Consider the following 17,916-nt stretch of genomic DNA (forward strand, 5'->3'; position numbering starts at 1 on the left):
ATCAGAGAGAGAAACAGACAGAAAGAAGGGAGGAGGCATGGGAGAAAAAGGTAAGGGATGGGGGAGGTAGCAGGACAGAGAGAGAGAGAGACAGGCAGACATACAGAGAGAGGAAGACACACAGAAACACACACAGATGAAGAGATGAATCACAGAGAGAGAGAAAGAGAAACCGACAGAAAGGAAGGAGGAGGCAGGGGAGAAAAAAGGTAAAGGAAGGTGGAGGAAGCAGGACAGAGAGAGACAGAGAGAGAGACTGAGAGACAGGCAGACATACAGAGAGAGGAAGACACACAGAAACACACACAGATGAAGAGATGAATCACAGAGAGAAAGAGAAACCGACAGAAAGGAAGGAGGAGGCAGGGGAGAAAAACGGTAAAGGAAGGTGGAGGAAGCAGGACAGAGAGAGAGAGAGAGGGAGAGGAGAATGAGCGAGAGAGAATGCATGTTTGTGCATGCACACATACGTCGTTTGAGCAGCTGCAATGAAATAATGTGGCTGCTACGGCAGATTCATGCTAAAAGGAATCCAATATTCACATTTCATATATACAACAACTCAAGGAGGCGTCACTGCATTCAGACAAATCCATATACGCTACACCACATCTGCCAAGCAGATGCCTGACCAACAGCGTAGCCCAATGCGCTTAGTCAGGCCTTGAGGAAAAAAAAAGAAAAAAAAAGAGGTGAATAAATAATAGATAAGCGTACATAAATAGGTAAATAAATAACAAAAACACCATTTCCCCAACTACACCTCTTCCCTTAACTCTCCCCTAGTGTCTGCCAACCTGCTAAGTTTCAACATAAGTCCTGTTGTACTTTCTGCCAGAAAGTATACACTGTAAAAACTGTCCTGTACAAGAGTTGAATAGTACAAAACGTAACTGCTCCAAGATGATTATACAACATGACTAACACCGACTCACCTCACAGGCAAAGCTACCCATATCTCGAAGATCTATAGCTTCAATCTTTCCATCTCTGTTCCCGGTGTACAACTGAAAATAAATCAATCATCAAGTGATAGACATGTTCCAAGAATTATTAACAGTCATGCATTATTTCAAACTGAAATATATGCTGATCAATTAACTGCAGTAGTCTAATCGATACTGCACCAATATTGGCTGAAACAGATGTTGCATGTTTACAATTTTACACAGCACTGACAGTCATTTTGTCACAAATGATTTAATCAGTTTGGGGACTATTTTTTACATGCTGAGACAATTCATTTGGGAACGATCTTCTATATGCTGAGGTGATTCATCAAATGGTAATTTTTGTCAAAAAGAACACAACTGAACTGACTTCTCATGTGCAAAACTGTTTCCCCCCACATGAAGAGATGTAAACATGATTAAAAAAAAAAAAATCACCCTTATGAAGCAAATGTATGCAGATCCATTCATGTTTTGTTATACAACACTTACAATGGAATTGTGGATCGTCATCTTCATAATAATGCACTTGCCAGCTCCATACATCAAATGCAGCAGCTTACGACTCTGTAAAGGAAACAGATTACTCATATGTAGAAAATACATGTCGAACTGACATCTGGTTGAAAAACTGCAGTTCTTGTTATTAAGACTTTCATAAACTTGCAATTCAATATCAATGAAAACTCTATGACAGCATCAGGAAAGTTGAAATGCAAAGTAAGGAAAAAAAAAAGGAGAAATAGGAACACCTATGGTGACAGCATAATTAAAAAAAAAAAAAAAAAAAATCAAAAAAAAATCAGCTCATACAAGATTCTGAGAAACCCAGAAGCAGTTGGTTTTCTGTCAACAGGATGAAACAATTTTTGACATAAGCCATGCAAAATAATCTTTCCTCTCATAATTATTCCCCATTTCAGACGGGTGCAACGGCTGAATGGTTAAAGTGGTGGAACGTTCTTGGTTCCATTCCAGTATGCTACCTGGTGGATTAAGGGTAGAAATTTTTCCATTCTCCAAGGTCAACATATGTACAGACATGCTAATGCCTTAACTGCCTGTGTGTGTATATATATGCAAAAGATCAAGTACGTTAAATATCCCACAATCCACATCAGTGTTTGATGAGTTACGGGAACACGAACATACCCATCATGCACAGCCCCGAAAATAGAGAATGCTGCCTATATCATGCGGTAAAAATGATCATACACATAAAAGCCCAATTGCAGATTCAAGTACACGTTGTGAAGTTGTATCCCACAAACAGAAAGAAAAACAGCCAAGAAGCTGAAAGCAGAAAAGCAATCTCACCTTCAGGTCATAGCATCGGATGATTTTGTCATAGCCAGCTGTGAAGAGAAGTCCGTTGTCCACACAAATACTGGTGACTATACCCTTGTGGTCATGCAGTTCCCAAGCAAAGGTTGCATTCTGAATGTGGTAGCACAAGTCACAACAGCTTTTAGTTTTCAGACCCTGAACTGTTGAAGTGATGACTTTGGCACAAAAAAAAACCCAAAAAGAAAAAAAACAAAACAAACCACCACGCCCACCCCCTCTAAAAACACATCTTAACCTCTTGACTGCTGAACTTAAGTGAAAATGAACTAAGTGTGGCATGAACCTAAGTGCAGCTAGTGCACTTTGTTGAACAAAAGTAATGCAGTCTCAAGGGACAAGTCCAGACATAGAATGGTAATGGGTGTGTGTGTGGGGGGAATTCAAAGTAAAAATTCTATTCAATGATAGTAAACTGAATAAGCAACAACTGTTATTTACATCAAGCCATCTATGAAAAAACACGAAGCACAAGTCTATGTGTAATCATACATGGATATGCATGTGTGTGTGTGCATGTGCATGCGTGAGTGCGTGCGTGCATGCATGCGTGTGTGCATGTGTGTGTGCGTGCATGCATGCGTTTGCGTGCGAGCGTGTTTGTCGATGTGCGAGTGTGTGCGTATGTGTGTGTGCGTGTGTGTGTGTTGTCGTTTGTTTAGTGTGTGTGTTTGTGTGCGTGTGCGTGCGTGCGTACGTGTGTGCATGCGTGTGCCTTCATTCACAGCAGGAGTTTGTTCTGACAGATGTGTTGCCCCACCCCATCTCTCTCCCACCCCTTGTCTGTGTGTTTGTGTGTGCATGTGTGAGTCTCTGTGTGTGTATTCAATATCTGACGTAAGCACTTGCATGGACATTATTGTGTGTGTGTGCGTGTGTTGGGGGTGTGGGGTGCGGGAGGTGTACGTGAGAAAGTCCAATATCTGACACTTACATGGACATTATGGGCCATAACCTTTCTGTCCCCAGAGCCACTCAACACAAAGTGGTCCAACATCTGAAACAGAAAAACAAATCAGAGATGTTTAACATAAAGAATCCTCCACAGGTGAAAGGCCTTACAGATAATTCCACAGTCTTATGATGTGATGAAGTCTGAGATTCTGAGGAAAGCTCTGTGTGTTTGCAGATGTGTGTGTGTGTGTGTGTGTGTGTGTGTGTGTGTGTGTGTGTGTGTGTGTGAGAGAGAGAGAGAGAGAGAGAGAGACTGTACGTGCATGTGTGTGCGCGTCTGTGTATGCATGCGTGTGTGTATGTGCATACATGTGGGGGTGTGCATGTGTGTCATAACAGACACAAGCCAGGTCACATTCAGTTCCTCTAAAACACACACACACTTACGAGAAGTGCAAAAGCAGTCTTGCTGTGACCGCTGATGATGCGGACGGGCAGGCCACTGGAGGCGTCAATCACGTGGATGTTAGCATCCTGAGAGGCCACTGTCAACAGGCGAGTGCTGCCCTCTCGGGTCCACGCCATGCTCTGCACTGCACAGTCGCTTGCCTGGAAACGGCGTGTCTCTTGAAGGGTCTGAATCCAAAACCATCATACTCTGATCATCATTACAGGCAAACATGTAAAAAAAAAAAAAGAAGAAAAAAAGGAGCTATAACAGTAACAGTATGTTTAGTTTAAAATCAGAAACTTGTCTTTAGTGACCTCTACTGCAGTTTGTTATGACACAATCACTCTAAAACAGCACACTTAAAAAAAAAAGAAAAAAAAAAAGAAATCATTACAACCCACAAAAAAGAAATTCAGTGCACAACATTAACATTTTTTACATGAAGAATAAGGATTTTCAGCACTATATTCTTACATGAAAGTTCACCCACCCACATCCACTCATGCACAGATACACACACCCTCATCCCTACAGAATCATAACATGCTGGATATAAACATCACACTTAAAAGTTATAAAAGAGGTATCATTACAATCCACAAAAAGAAATATACACAGCAAAGAAAATTATAAAATTATCATAACCCACTTTGAGATGTTTTGGTTTTGGTTTTGTTTAATTTTAATTTAATAAAGTGGCTAAGCTTTACTGCTTGATAAACTTGCGAAATCTGCAGCAGAAAATCATACCCACATTCACTCATAACAATGCACTGACATCAATGTAACCCATAGCCTCAACACGAACATCCAAAACATCATTTCCCATTAAATCTTTCTTGACCTTTCCAGCACTTTACTTGGAGATGCTATGGCAGAATCAGTCAGGTGCTGGACTTCTAATCCAGCATTCACCAGTTATTAGGGTTCGAGTCCCCATTTTGGCAATGTGTTGTATGCTTGGGAAATGCACTTTTCCTCACTCCACCAAGGTGTGAATGGATACCTGACTTCAGCTTGGGAAGGCTAAAACAGCAGTGGAAGGACTGTGTGTTAGGACAGGACTGGCCCCTGCCTTCCTTTACCAAGCCCTAGACACACTGAATATGAATTCAATGCCATGACGGCCATAAAAGGCTATGTGACCTTTAACCCTTATTCCCCAAAAATGCTTGAAATGCCTGTTTGGTATTTTGAAGAAAACTCCCCCCCAAAATAACTCTCTCAACTTCATTGGTATACACTCTCAGATTCTGGATAGATATGGAAATTTCCTCACTCAGAATCAAAAGTCTAAACTTGCTTGTATATATATATATATTTCAGTGCCTTCACACCACCTTCCTCAGCTAAATTGACGATGACAAACCTTCAAATCAAGGTGAGACTGACAACAATGACAAACCTTCAGATCACAGTAAGACTGACAACAATGACAAACCCTCAACTCCTGGAGAGACTGACAACAATGACAAACCCTCAACTCATGGTGAGACTGACGACAATGAAAAACCCTCAACTCCTGGTGAGACTCACGACAATGAAAAACCCTCAACTCCTGGTGAGACTCACGACAATGAAAAACCCTCAACTCATGGTGAGACTGACGACAATGAAAAACCCTCAACTCCTGGTGAGACTGATGACAATGATAAACCCCTAAATTCATGGTGAGACTGACAACAATGAAAAACCCTCAACTCATGGTGAGACTGACGACAATGACAAACCCTCAACTCCTGGTGAGACTGATGACAATGACAAACCCTCAACTCATGGTGAGACTGATGACAATGATAAACCCCTAAATTCATGGTGAGACTGACGACAATGAAAAACCCTCAACTCCTGGTGAGACTGATGACAATGACAAACCCTCAACTCATGGTGAGACTGATGACAATGATAAACCCCTAAATTCATGGTGAGACTGACAACAATGACAAACCCTCAACTTATGGTGAGACTGACAACAATGACAAACCCTCAACTTATGGTGAGACTGATGACAATGATAAACCCCTAAATTCATGGTGAGACTGATGACAATGACAAACCCTCAACTCATGGTGAGACTGACAACAATGACAAACCCTCAACTTATGGTGAGACTGATGACAATGATAAACCCCTAAATTCATGGTGAGACTGACAACAATGACAAACCCTCAACTCATGGTGAGACTGACAACAATGACAAACCCTCAACTCATGGTGAGACTGACAACAATCACAAACCCTCAACTTATGGTGAGACTGATGACAATGATAAACCCCTAAATTCATGGTGAGACTGACAACAATGACAAACCCTCAACTCATGGTGAGACTGACAACAATGACAAACCCTCAACTCATGGTGAGACTGACAACAATGACAAACCCTCAACTCACCGTGAGACTGACAACAATAACGGCCCCAGAGTCCAGCCCCGCAAACAGACAGGTGTCGACGACCAGCACGCACATGACCTTGACCACGGTGTCCAGGCTGCTGACCACTGAGTGGTCATTGATGGAGAGGAAGGTCAGGTGGTCCGCACAGCCCACTGCCAGATAGTGCTGGCTGCCACTGCCCACCGGGGTGATGGTGAAGCACTGGGCATCCGCCATGGGGTACTCCCCTGTCAGTTCTCCTTTCTGTCCACACACACACACACACACACACACACACACACACACACACACACACACACACACACACACACAGAGACTTGAGAACTAATGATGTTCACAATCATAGCACCTGCTTTATCAAAAGACAATTCTTTCTGCCAACAAACACATACATGGACACAGGCATCAGAACGGTGATGTTTGTATGTCTGCTAAATCAAAGGAGAATTCTTTCTGTCAACACACACACACACACACACACACACAAAGAACAGTGATATCTGTATGTCTGTCAAATCAAAAGACAATTCTTTCTGTCAACGCATACACACACACTCACACAAAGTCAATAAGAACAGTAATGTTTGTATGTCTGCTAAATTAAAGGACAATTCTCTCTGTCAATACACACATGTACAGACATAATGATAAGAACAGTGATGCTTGCAAGTCTATTAAATCAAAGGGTTATAATCATTTCTGTCCTCACAAACATGTAGACACATTCACACACTCACTTGAGAGCAATGTTTACAAACAGCTACATACATAATGACGGAAAGCTGGGAAACAAAAGCCAATGGAGAAAAATAAATAATCATGCTGCTAACTACAATTTAAAAAATATATAAAAAGATGTCCACAACAGTTTAATCAGAATTTTTAAAAAAGTGAACTGTTTAAAAAACATTCACAAACTTGACATTTATTCATAAAAAAGCTCCAATATATCATGAATGTTTACTACTACAACTGCCACTACTTCTGCAGATTAACAATGACAGGGAGATCATGGCGTCTACAGTAACATCTGTATATAAAATATACATTTAAGTTTGATACATTACACGCTATTTTGTAACATGTCTGGACAGTTTCAAAGCATATAATGATATATATATATATATATATATATATATATATATATATATACACACACACACACACCTACATACATATATGAGAGAGAAAGAGACAGACAGAGAGAGAGAGAGAAAGAGACAGACACACACACAAACACACAAGACAATGCTTCTGAAATGAGATTCGCAGGGGGAGTGGAATTCCCTCCCTGTCCCCCTACTCACCAATGTGTAGCTGTTGATGCCTATTCGCTGGAAGCAGGCGTATAGCGTGTTGTTGTGCACGCACAGTCCTGTCACTGGGGCGCATGGTCCCGACATCCTCACGCTCTCCTTGCTCACTATGGACCCTTGGTCTGTAGTCCGGCTGCTCCCTTCCGCTGTTGTTTCCACGATGCTCGCTTCACTGGCTTGTGCTGATGGGATGGTCAGGTTTTGGCGGACGTTGGCACGGAACGTCTTAAGGTTCTCCGGGTTCAATTTCAGCCTGTTTATAGATAACTGGTCTAAATGTAGGCAATGTCACTTTGTTGTTTCTTCATTTTTTTCTTAATTTCTCCAGGACATTAAAGGAAAAGAGAAATAAGCACAAAAAAAAAAAAAAAAATTTCCACATTAGAAACTGAGCTTTTTAGACAACGAAAAATAGTTAACTGCATTGATCACTTTCAGAGATTTATTTCAAAACACACAGAGTGTGCACATATTTACTGAGATAATGTGTCCTTCATTTACTGACAAATACATAATAAGCAATACAATAGTTCCTTTAATACTGACAGTATGTTCATACAAAACTGTTGTTTGCAATGGCAACCACTCATTGCCCAAATCTTCACTCTTACCCCCCACTCCTTTTTTTTTAATGTAAGTCTTAACACAGTGGCTTCAAACTTGCGTGGCAGAATGCCGCTACACAGCTTTGCAGAGTACCCCTATAACTCAGTTTGGGCCTCTCCTGTCTGCATGAGCCTTAAGCTGACTGTACTTTAGTTGTCTGGTTATGTGACTGTCATCCATTCTGATGACAAGGCCAGCCCAGAATAGCTGAGACTTCAGTAACACCATCTCAGTACTTTTTGAGCCAGGTCTGTCCGGTGCTTCTTGGTTTGTGACTTTGTCCTGCAAGTGGATGCTTAGGATCCTGCGCAGCTATCTCATGTGGGACTGATCCAGGTGTTTGATATGCCAACAATGCAGTTCCATGTTTCACACCCACAGAGCTGTGAAGAAACGACTACAGCTTTGTAGACCTTGATCTTTGTGGACAGTCTGATGCCTTTCTGCAGGAGGACCTTCACTCTCAGTCTTCCAAGTGCTTAGCTGGCCTTCTGGATTCTGGATGTGATCTCTGCAGGGATTGTCCTACCCAGGTACTATCGTAAGTTCTCCATGCACTTAGCTTGACTCCGTCAACTGTGATATTTGGCTGGGGCTGGGCTGTGTTCAGGCTTGCTTGGACCAGGACCTTTGCTTTCCCTAAGCTGTCAGTCTACAGAGCCTTGATCAATTGATGCTTCTATAAAGTGGTCGATAATTTCTTGCAGATGATTTTTCTTGTGTCCTTATGATTAAGGCTAAGTCTTCTTGAACGTAGAAAGAAAACAAACTGCAAAAGAATATAACAAAAGTATCAAAATGCAATTCAATATTTATAACTTAGATAACAAAACATTGTCACCTTTGGTTGAGAGATCCAAAAATGTACTGAATTATACTGATAAGAAAACTGGCCAATTACCCCCTCCCCAAATCCCCTGCAAAACTGCCTGATTCATTGTAAAACATTTCATGGCATGTTTAGAAACATGAATGAGGAAGGCTGAAATGACACAAATGATTTGTCTTAGATGAAACTTAAGTGCACAGGAAAATCCTCTGCTGAAAGTGTTATTACTGTATTTATTTAATTTTATCAAAAGCTTACTTGGTAAACATATCACAAAATTTGGACAGGAAACAAATCATGTGGTTTAATCAAGACTGCAAATAATTTTCTGGAAGCCTTGATAAACTGATATGTAATCCAATCTTGTACTGTTGACTAGCACGGTTCCAAGTGACTACATAGTATTTATAGAGGTAAAAAGACCTTTTTTTTTTAAGAATAAAGATTCATTCAAGGACACAAAGAACAATTGTGGTGTCACAATCTGGTCTTGTTTTGGCAAGTTATTTACAAGTGTACTGAATAAGCATTTGAAACAAACTAACTTGAAGTGTTTTTTTCAATGTTTAATCACCTATTTACATAATAAAACATACAGTATTCATGACATTCATTGGAAAGTTGTTTCAAAAAGAGATTATGTATATCTATATCTATATATATAAGCATTATATATATATATATATATATATATATATATAAGCATTCTGCTTTCTTAGAAAAAGCTTCTGACACTCAGAACACTATGGCAGAAGCTATGCTATATTACTATAAATGGTAATATACAGCAAGTATGTCAGGTCAGGTCACTAGATCTGCTACTGGTAACCTGAAATCCAGTACAACCTGTTCAGGGTCGGATTGCCGGCGACTAAACCGGCACTCTCACCACTCCCTTCCGGGACTGGTGAGGTGGGTGGCTAGACACCCTTATGGAATTAAAAACGAGATCCATAAAAGGGCGTCGGCTCAGGAGAGCCACCGACGGCCATCTAGCTCCACCGTGCTGTGTGCATGCCACACACACAGTTGGCCCCCGGGGTGTGTCTACCCATGCATGCGAAGTCTGGATCCGGTAGAATCTGCGGAAGAAACCTAACGGTTCAACGGAGAGGAAGGCGGATACAGCAACGCACTGTGGAGTGCAGAGAGCAAGATGAGACACCGAAAGGATATCTTGGTCATCCACTGCATCCGTGCTCATCCTCCAGTTGTCTCGACTTAGTCTTGCCACTGGAAATTGGTGGACCCGGACGAGAGAGTGAGGTCGACGTTGCGCAACTCCTCTTCACTTTAAACAAACTCATCGCGCAAGTCATCAGTCATCCATACTGACCTTTCATCCTTCATCATTTCATCACCCCCAAGTCCTGTGGCGACAGGCGAGCGACGAAACGACAGGTGTGGGTACACTGGCAGTCGCAGCCGCAGACCTGCACGCAGGCGGTTCAGGCCATAGGGTCGTTCTTCATCGACAGGAGCAGCGATGGAGCTCGGCAGCCGTCTGAGCGTCTGAGCAGCCCTCTTTAGGAATGCACTGCTCACCTCCCTGGCATGAGGAAGGGGCTAGAAAAGGTGCCCTAAAAATTGCCTGCTCCATATCGCCCTGGCCAGCATACCGCGGCTGGCGGGGACCCTACATCAGCGGTCGAAACAAAGAGAAAGAAAAGAAAAAAACAAGGATCGTTCCTCTCACCATTGGTGCCTGGAACATAAGGACTCTCCTGGACAGAGATAACGTGGACAGACCCCAAAGGAGAACGGCACTAGTTGCATCCGAACTCGCCAGATACAACATCGACATCGCAGCCTTGAGTGAGACTCGGCTTGCAGGCGAAGGTGAGCTCTGTGAACGGGGATCTGGTTACACCTTCTTCTGGAGTGGACGAGGAAGCGAAGAGCGACGTGAGGCTGGCGTTGGTTTTGCAGTAAAAACAGCACTTGTCAGCAAGCTAGCAGGAATCCCAAAGGGAGTCAACGATAGGCTTATGACCATGAAACTCCCACTGGCATCTGGCCAGAAGCACCTCACCATTGTCAGTGCCTACGCCCCAACCATGACCAACCCGGATGAAGTGAAGGCGAAGTTCTACGAGGACCTTCACTCTGTCATTGCTGCTATCCCTAAAGCAGACAAGCTCATCATTCTTGGGGACTTCAATGCTAGAGTTGGCTCTGACTACATCTCCTGGGATGGAGTGATTGGAAAGCATGGTGTGGGCCACTGTAACCCAAATGGATTGCTTTTGCTTCAGACCTGTGCAGAGCACGAACTGCTGATAACCAACACAGTTTTCTGCCTCCCTACCCGTAACAGGACGTCATGGATGCACCCTCGCTCAAAGCATTGGCATCTCATCGATTACATCATCGTCAGGAAAAGGGATAGGCAAGATGTACGTGTGACAAAGACCATGTGCGGCGCCGAGTGTTGGACAGACCATCGCCTTGTAGTCTCGAAGCTGAATATTCGAATCCAGCCCAAGAGACGCCCCCAAGGCCAGAAGGCTCCAAAACGGCTCAACATTGCTCAGCTGAAAAACATCACCATCAAACAGACTTTTGTGGAGCTGCTGGAAGATCGTCTGGAATCCGCCTCTCTGGACAACCAGAATGTGGAGTCTGACTGGAGGACCTTGCGCGAGATGATCTATAATACAGCTTCAGAGACCCTGGGACCCATGACCAGAAAGCACAAAGACTGGTTTGATGAAAACTGTGAGGAAATCAAGCAGCTTCTGGATGAGAAACGCCGTCTGCATCAAGCCCACCTGAGCAACCCAAAGTCCACATCAAAAAAGGATGCGTACAATGCCATCCGCAGGACTGTTCAGCAAAAGTTACGTCAGATGCAGGATAAGTGGTTGAGCGACAAAGCCGATGAGATCCAGGGATATGCTGACAGGCACGATATGAAGAGGTTCTATGATGCCTTAAAAGAAGTCTACGGTCCCACATCCTCAGGATCATCCCCCCTCCTCAGTGCAGATGGGAATACCTTGATCACCGAGAAGGAGAAAATTCTCAAACGCTGGGCTGAGCACTTCAACAGTGTCTTAAATCGCCCTTCCTCCATAAATGATGAAGCCATAGACCGGCTCCCACAAGTCCCCATCAACGAAGCACTGGACGATCCGCCAACACTTCTTGAGACCCAGAAAGCAATCCGTCTGCTATCCAGTGGCAAAGCACCTGGCTCAGACTCCATACCAGCAGAGGTCTACAAGGATGGAGGCACTGTGCTGACTGAGAAGCTCCATCAGCTGTACTTACTCATGTGGAAAGAAGAGACGATCCCCCAGGATTTCAAAGATGCATCTATCATTCACCTGTACAAGCGAAAGGGGAACCGGCAAGCCTGTGATAACCATCGGGGCATTTCCTTGCTCTCTATCGCAGGCAAGATACTTGCCAGGATCTTACTAAACCGCCTCACAGCACACCTTGACCAAGGTCATTTGCCTGAGAGCCAATGTGGATTCCGGAAAGAGCGCGGAACCACCGACATGGTGTTTGCTGCAAGGCAGCTGCAAGAGAAATGTCAGGAGCAAAATGCTGCTCTGTTCTCCACCTATGTTGACCTCACTAAAGCCTTCGACACCGTGAGTAGAGAGGGACTGTGGAAGATCATGGCCAAGTACGGATGCCCTCGGAAATTTATTTCCTTGGTCAGCCAATTCCATGAAGGCATGCAGGCTCGAGTCCAGGACAATGGTGAAACATCTGCTGCTTTTCCTGTCACAAATGGTGTCAAGCAAGGCTGCGTCCTGGCTCCAACACTGTTCAGCCTCATGTTCTCTGCAATGCTTACTGATGCCTTCAGAGATGGCGATGTTGGAATTGGCCTAAAGTACCGAACAGATGGCAAGCTGTTTAACCTCAGAAGGCTTCAAGCAAAAACGAAGGTCATGACAGACATCATCAGAGACTTTTTGTTTGCTGATGATTGTGCCCTCAACGCTGGATCTGAAGCTGACATGCAACTCAGCGTGGACAAATTTGCCACTGCCAGCAGGAACTTCGGCCTTACCATCAGCACGAGGAAAACTGAAGTTCTCCATCAGCCAGCCCCAGGGAAACCCTACGTTGAGCCCAACATCACAGTCAACGGTCAGAGACTCAGTGTGGTGGAGCGGTTCACATACCTTGGCAGCACATTGTCACAAAATGCGACCATTGACGATGAAGTGAACGTCAGGATTGCAAGAGCAAGCGCAACTTTTGGTAGACTCTATGCAAATGTCTGGAACAGAAGAGGCATTGGTCTTGAGACCAAACTAAAGGTGTACAGAGCAGTAGTTCTCCCCACACTACTGTACGCCTGCGAAACTTGGACAGTGTACCAACGACATGCCAAGAAGCTGAACCACTTCCACACAACATGCCTAAGGAAGCTACTGAACATCAAGTGGCAAGACAGGACCCCAGACACGGAGGTGCTTGCAAAAGCCACCCTTCCCAGCATCTTCACCATCCTGATGCAGTCCCAGCTTCGCTGGGCTGGACACGTGGCGCGCATGCCAGACCATCGGCTGCCCAAAAGGCTCTTCTATGGCGAGCTGCAACAAGGGAAGAGATCACACGGAGGTCAGAAGAAGCGCTTCAGAGATACTCTGAAAGTCTCTCTGAAAGCGTTTGATATCAACCCTGACTCCTGGGAGGAATCTGCAGCGGACCGTGACAAATGGCGCACTGCTGTGCACAAAGGTGCCAAGTTGTGCGAGGCCAACAGGACTGCTGCAGCTGTTCAGAAGAGGCAGGCCAGAAAGTCACGGGCAAACAAGCTCCCTGACAATGATATGCCTGTTCTTGTCTGCCCCAACTGTCAGCGAACATTTCGTGCGCAGATTGGACTATTCAGCCATCTGCGCACTCACAGATAGATTCATGAGCATCCCCCCCCCCCCACCACCCTCCCCCCATCCCCCAGCTGGATGACAACGATGGTCATCATCGATCTCGATGGACACACACCAATATACAGCAAGTGATTGTAAAGGTGTATAATGCCAAAGCTTGTGTAATTGCAAATGATGAATTCTCCAAATCTGATTCTTTTCAAAGCTCAACATGCGGGTAAGACAAGGAGATTATCCTTCCCCAATAACTTTTGTATTGTTTTTGAATGGCATGAAATAATGACAACAAAGGTGATGAAATGGATCAGCAACTGCTGGTGATGATATGAGGAAAATGAACATGAGTGAAGAGGAAAGTGACATCTGCAAGTGTCATGAAGTTACCTGCTGGGGCTGAGGGAACTCAGCGTGGAGTTGGCAGCCTGGCTGGACCCCACCACCTCGTCCTCTGACAGACCGTCCTGGGACATCCGTTCCCGGCTCCCCACAAGTGTGTGGTTCAAGTTGTCATCCTCCGCCTCTATCCCACAGTCTGCCTCCATCTTCTCCACCCCATCTGGCAGAGTAGAGCAGTTAGGCTGCGGTGCAGAACTTAAAATGCTGGGGTAACCATCATCCACGGGTGTCCTTTCTCCTTCCTCTCCATCAGAGCTGGACTCTGTCATGTAGCGGCGTCTGCGCTGAAGGGACTGATCCCTGTCCTTCCTGCTCTTCCGCTTCTTTTTGCGGTCTGTTTCATCCTCTGGTCTCCACGAGTCTGAGATGATGGTGATGCTATCCATGTCCAGCCTCTCCAAAACCACAGAGCACTCAGGCATGCCATGGTTGGACTGGCTGGCCTTGTGGCCATTATCCTCCTGAGGGGGGCCCACACCTGACAGAGTGGGGGCTGTGTCCTGGCTGAAGGAGTTTCTTTCTGAAAACAGCTTGATCTGCTCTCCAAGAGAAGTGCCGCTGGTGATGCTGTGGGCGTCTGATTCAGAGCGTGGGGTGCAGGTCTTGGAGCCGGCTTTGTCCGAGTCCTCACGCAACTTCAAGGGAGGAATGCTGGCTTGTACAGACTGCTCTCCTGAGCTCAGCTCACTTGAAACACTGTGTGCGGATGTGGTTCTGATTCGTGATTTTGTAACCGAGTCCTCTGCGGGTGTAGACCTCACCCCTGCATCCTGTGACTGATTCTCTGGGGCAGATGTTCCAGGTCTGACAACATACATCGACGGTTTATTTGCCTCCCCCAACTGGCTGGTAAAGGGCAGACTGCGCACAATCTGTTGCACTAAATCAGAGCTTAATGCACCAAGGTAGGCCACACTGACTCCAGGTGATTTGGGCTGACTGGCACTCTGACCCTGAGAACTGTTGGCATGAGAAGGATTTGGTGAAGCGAAGGGGTGAATAACAAACCTGGAGGATTCTGTGGGCTGCACTGACTTACTTTGTTCTTCCTGGCTGCTGTGAGTTGAAGACAAGTTCTGAGGAGTACCTGAATCAGTCAGAGGACTGCCCAGACTCTTTCTGAGGTGACTGTTGGTGGACACACTGCTGCCAATGCCACTGGAGCTATCCGCTCCAATTCTGTTCTTCAAACCCGAATGACTGGCCTCTGTAGCAACACTGGACACGGACGACACAGTGACATCTCTGTCCCCACTAGAGTCCACTGCCCCATTGATGCTTAGCATGACTCGCCCTGCCCGTTCTCCAATGTCTGAAGACGATGGCTTGGCACTCAATGCACTGGGCTGCCTGAGTGCCACTTCCTGCACACTGTCCACACTGTTGTTGAGGGAGGAGCTGTGTGACACAGCCTGGGGAGTGGCACTCCCCACTGTGCTGGTCACAGAACCAGAGAAACAGATATCTGACCTGTAGTCGGCGGATGAGAACAACGGTGCAGTCTCCTGTCTTGAACCCACCCTGTCCGCCGGCTGTGTGCTGGAGGAGGAGGAAGCTGCATTCAGCCAGCTGGGCAGGATGACAGAAGGGCCGCTGGCTGCCTGTTCCTCCATTCGTTCTACGGATTTTCTGCTGCTCCGCTCTTCACTCTCTCTGGCTGTGTGGAAGGAAGCTGGGTTTGTCAAAGGTTCTGATGATGTGCGTTGTCGTCTTTCTTCCCTGGCTGATGATGGTTCTTTGTCCAATGAAATGGATGTGTTTGGGTATATACCTGGAAACCCATTGTAAATGCCCTGTACAAGCTGCATCAAATAAGCCCTAAGATAAAAGTATGGAGCCAACTTTTCCCTTGAAATAAAATCTTTTTCTTTGTAAACAACATTTCTAATTCATCTGAAAATTCGAATTATATCTGTATGGCATTATTCTCACACTTCAAATCTTTGCACAGAGAACTATCAATGTCAGATCATCACAATCAGCACATCTGAAATAAATACTACTGTGTCATTTCATAAACTTTTTTTGTTTATAGTGTTCAGTTGTGCCAGTCCTGACACAGAACATGATGGGCGCAACAGCTGAGTGGTTAAAATGTTGGATTTCAATCTGAGGATGTGCAGACCTGCTAGTGCCTGAACCCCCTTCGTATGTACGCATATACATGAGATCAAATATGCATGTTAAAGATCCTGTTATCCATGTCAGTTTTCAGTGGGTTAGGGAAACAAGAATATACATGGTATGCACACACCCCTGAATGTGTAGTATGACTGTCTAAATGGTGGGGGTAAAAACAGTCATACACATAAAACCCCACTTGTATATATATGAGTGAACCAGGGAGTCACACCCACAAATGAAGAAGAAGACACAGCACACCAAATACAAACTCTCAAATGTTCATAACTGCTTAGTCATATTACTACAGGTGTATAATCATTGCATGCAATGAAAGATCAATGTTTAAGCTTCAATATCAATTTCCTAATCACTATAACTTGTGGAAAAAAACCACACTCATCCCTTGTCCATAATGTTAGTTCATTTAATTATGTCCAAGCTGCATAACAATCTCTTCACATATTCTGGTACACCACAGATATTCATTTAGTGACTTTTTCTACCTTTGAAAATATGGTCATGATAAATGTAAAATACACTGGAGTAGAAAAATGTTGGTTTAACAAACTCCAGCACAACATTACATCCTCATCTGACACTGTTGCCTTGTTTTGTTGTTTTCCACTTTGGAACATACCACTCAAAAGGTCATTGCGTTGTTGACTCAACTGCTCCCCTTCTGTCTGTAACTGAAAAAAACAACAACTACTATTTAAGATTTAATATCAAGATAAGATTACATTAACTGACACCGGAAAAAGAAATATGTACAAACCATTTAAAAATGAATGTAAAGCAATATCACTTAACAAAACAAATACATTTAACTCTTTCTGCTTTGTATACATTTCAGTGCTAATGTCCAAGCAATTCTAGGCATCCAATCCAGATTAATCAAACTTGTTTTGCCTTTCTTTCCTTTCAGTTTCAGTGATCAACATGACCTCACAATTTTCAGTTTTTAAATCATCTGAAAATCATTGTTGCAGAGCAAAAACCTCTCAGGGAAGGTTGCATCCTCATTGTGTTAAACTGGTAACAAGCATTCGAAATCCACAAAAAACAAAACAAAACATTAGTTGCATAGTTTTGTATCTTTGAATAAGCACTATTTAAGTCAATGTTCAATAAAGCTGAATATCTCCTTGTAAATAAGAACACAGTATTAGTAAGCAGTTCACTAACATTCTGTAATTGATTTCCTGTATCAAACATGTGCTTTTGTGGTTCGTAATTGTAGAAGCCCACAAGATCAGGTTCTAAGGACCCATTTTTCATTTATTAATCCTCACACTTCAGATTCATTGCTTAACACACACACACACACACACAAAATACAAAGAGAGGAAAGACTTATGACCACAAACAACACTTCCATGACAACATACCTGCACCCTCCTCCTCTGCAGACCGCTCATGCGTGCCACAATTTCAATGAGGTTCTTGTACATCCCACATAGCTCATTGTCGATGGCCCTCATCTCTGACAGGATGGTGTCCTGTCTCTGACACAGGCCCTTCACCTCGTGCAGCACACCCGCTTCTGGGGAAGACTGACGCCCTGTTGTCAACCGTATCAACCAACATATTTAAGATCATCTGATTGCTGCTTATACACAGTGCAACTGATGCATCAGAACTGATAGGTAAGGTAAGATTTATTTGAATCTTCTAAAGAAAAATTACTCACATCATGTGCAGCAAAGCAAAATTAGAAAATTACTCAAAACAACATCAATTATTGAAAACT

General features: G+C 44.1%; 1 protein-coding gene across 5 annotated transcripts in view; it reads right to left on the reverse strand.

Moving 5' to 3' along the window:
* Window positions 1-17,916, reverse strand: part of LOC143280934 (uncharacterized) — a 39,737-nt gene that overhangs the window by 6,967 nt on the left and 14,854 nt on the right. For all 5 annotated transcript variants that reach the window (XM_076585727.1, XM_076585726.1, XM_076585725.1 and 2 more), the window contains 10 exons: window positions 17,555-17,727; window positions 16,804-16,855; window positions 14,031-15,813; window positions 7,344-7,605; window positions 6,034-6,279; window positions 3,636-3,824; window positions 3,229-3,291; window positions 2,268-2,387; window positions 1,443-1,517; window positions 936-1,007 (listed from right to left, as the gene is read on the reverse strand). In XM_076585727.1, coding sequence (XP_076441842.1) covers window positions 936-1,007; window positions 1,443-1,517; window positions 2,268-2,387; window positions 3,229-3,291; window positions 3,636-3,824; window positions 6,034-6,279; window positions 7,344-7,605; window positions 14,031-15,813; window positions 16,804-16,855; window positions 17,555-17,727 — 3,035 coding nt within the window. The remainder of the gene's footprint in view (window positions 1-935; window positions 1,008-1,442; window positions 1,518-2,267; window positions 2,388-3,228; window positions 3,292-3,635; window positions 3,825-6,033; window positions 6,280-7,343; window positions 7,606-14,030; window positions 15,814-16,803; window positions 16,856-17,554; window positions 17,728-17,916) is intronic.

Source organism: Babylonia areolata, chromosome 4 (genome assembly GCF_041734735.1).
Source record: "Babylonia areolata isolate BAREFJ2019XMU chromosome 4, ASM4173473v1, whole genome shotgun sequence".
In the NCBI taxonomy this organism is placed as follows: domain Eukaryota; kingdom Metazoa; phylum Mollusca; class Gastropoda; order Neogastropoda; family Buccinidae; genus Babylonia; species Babylonia areolata.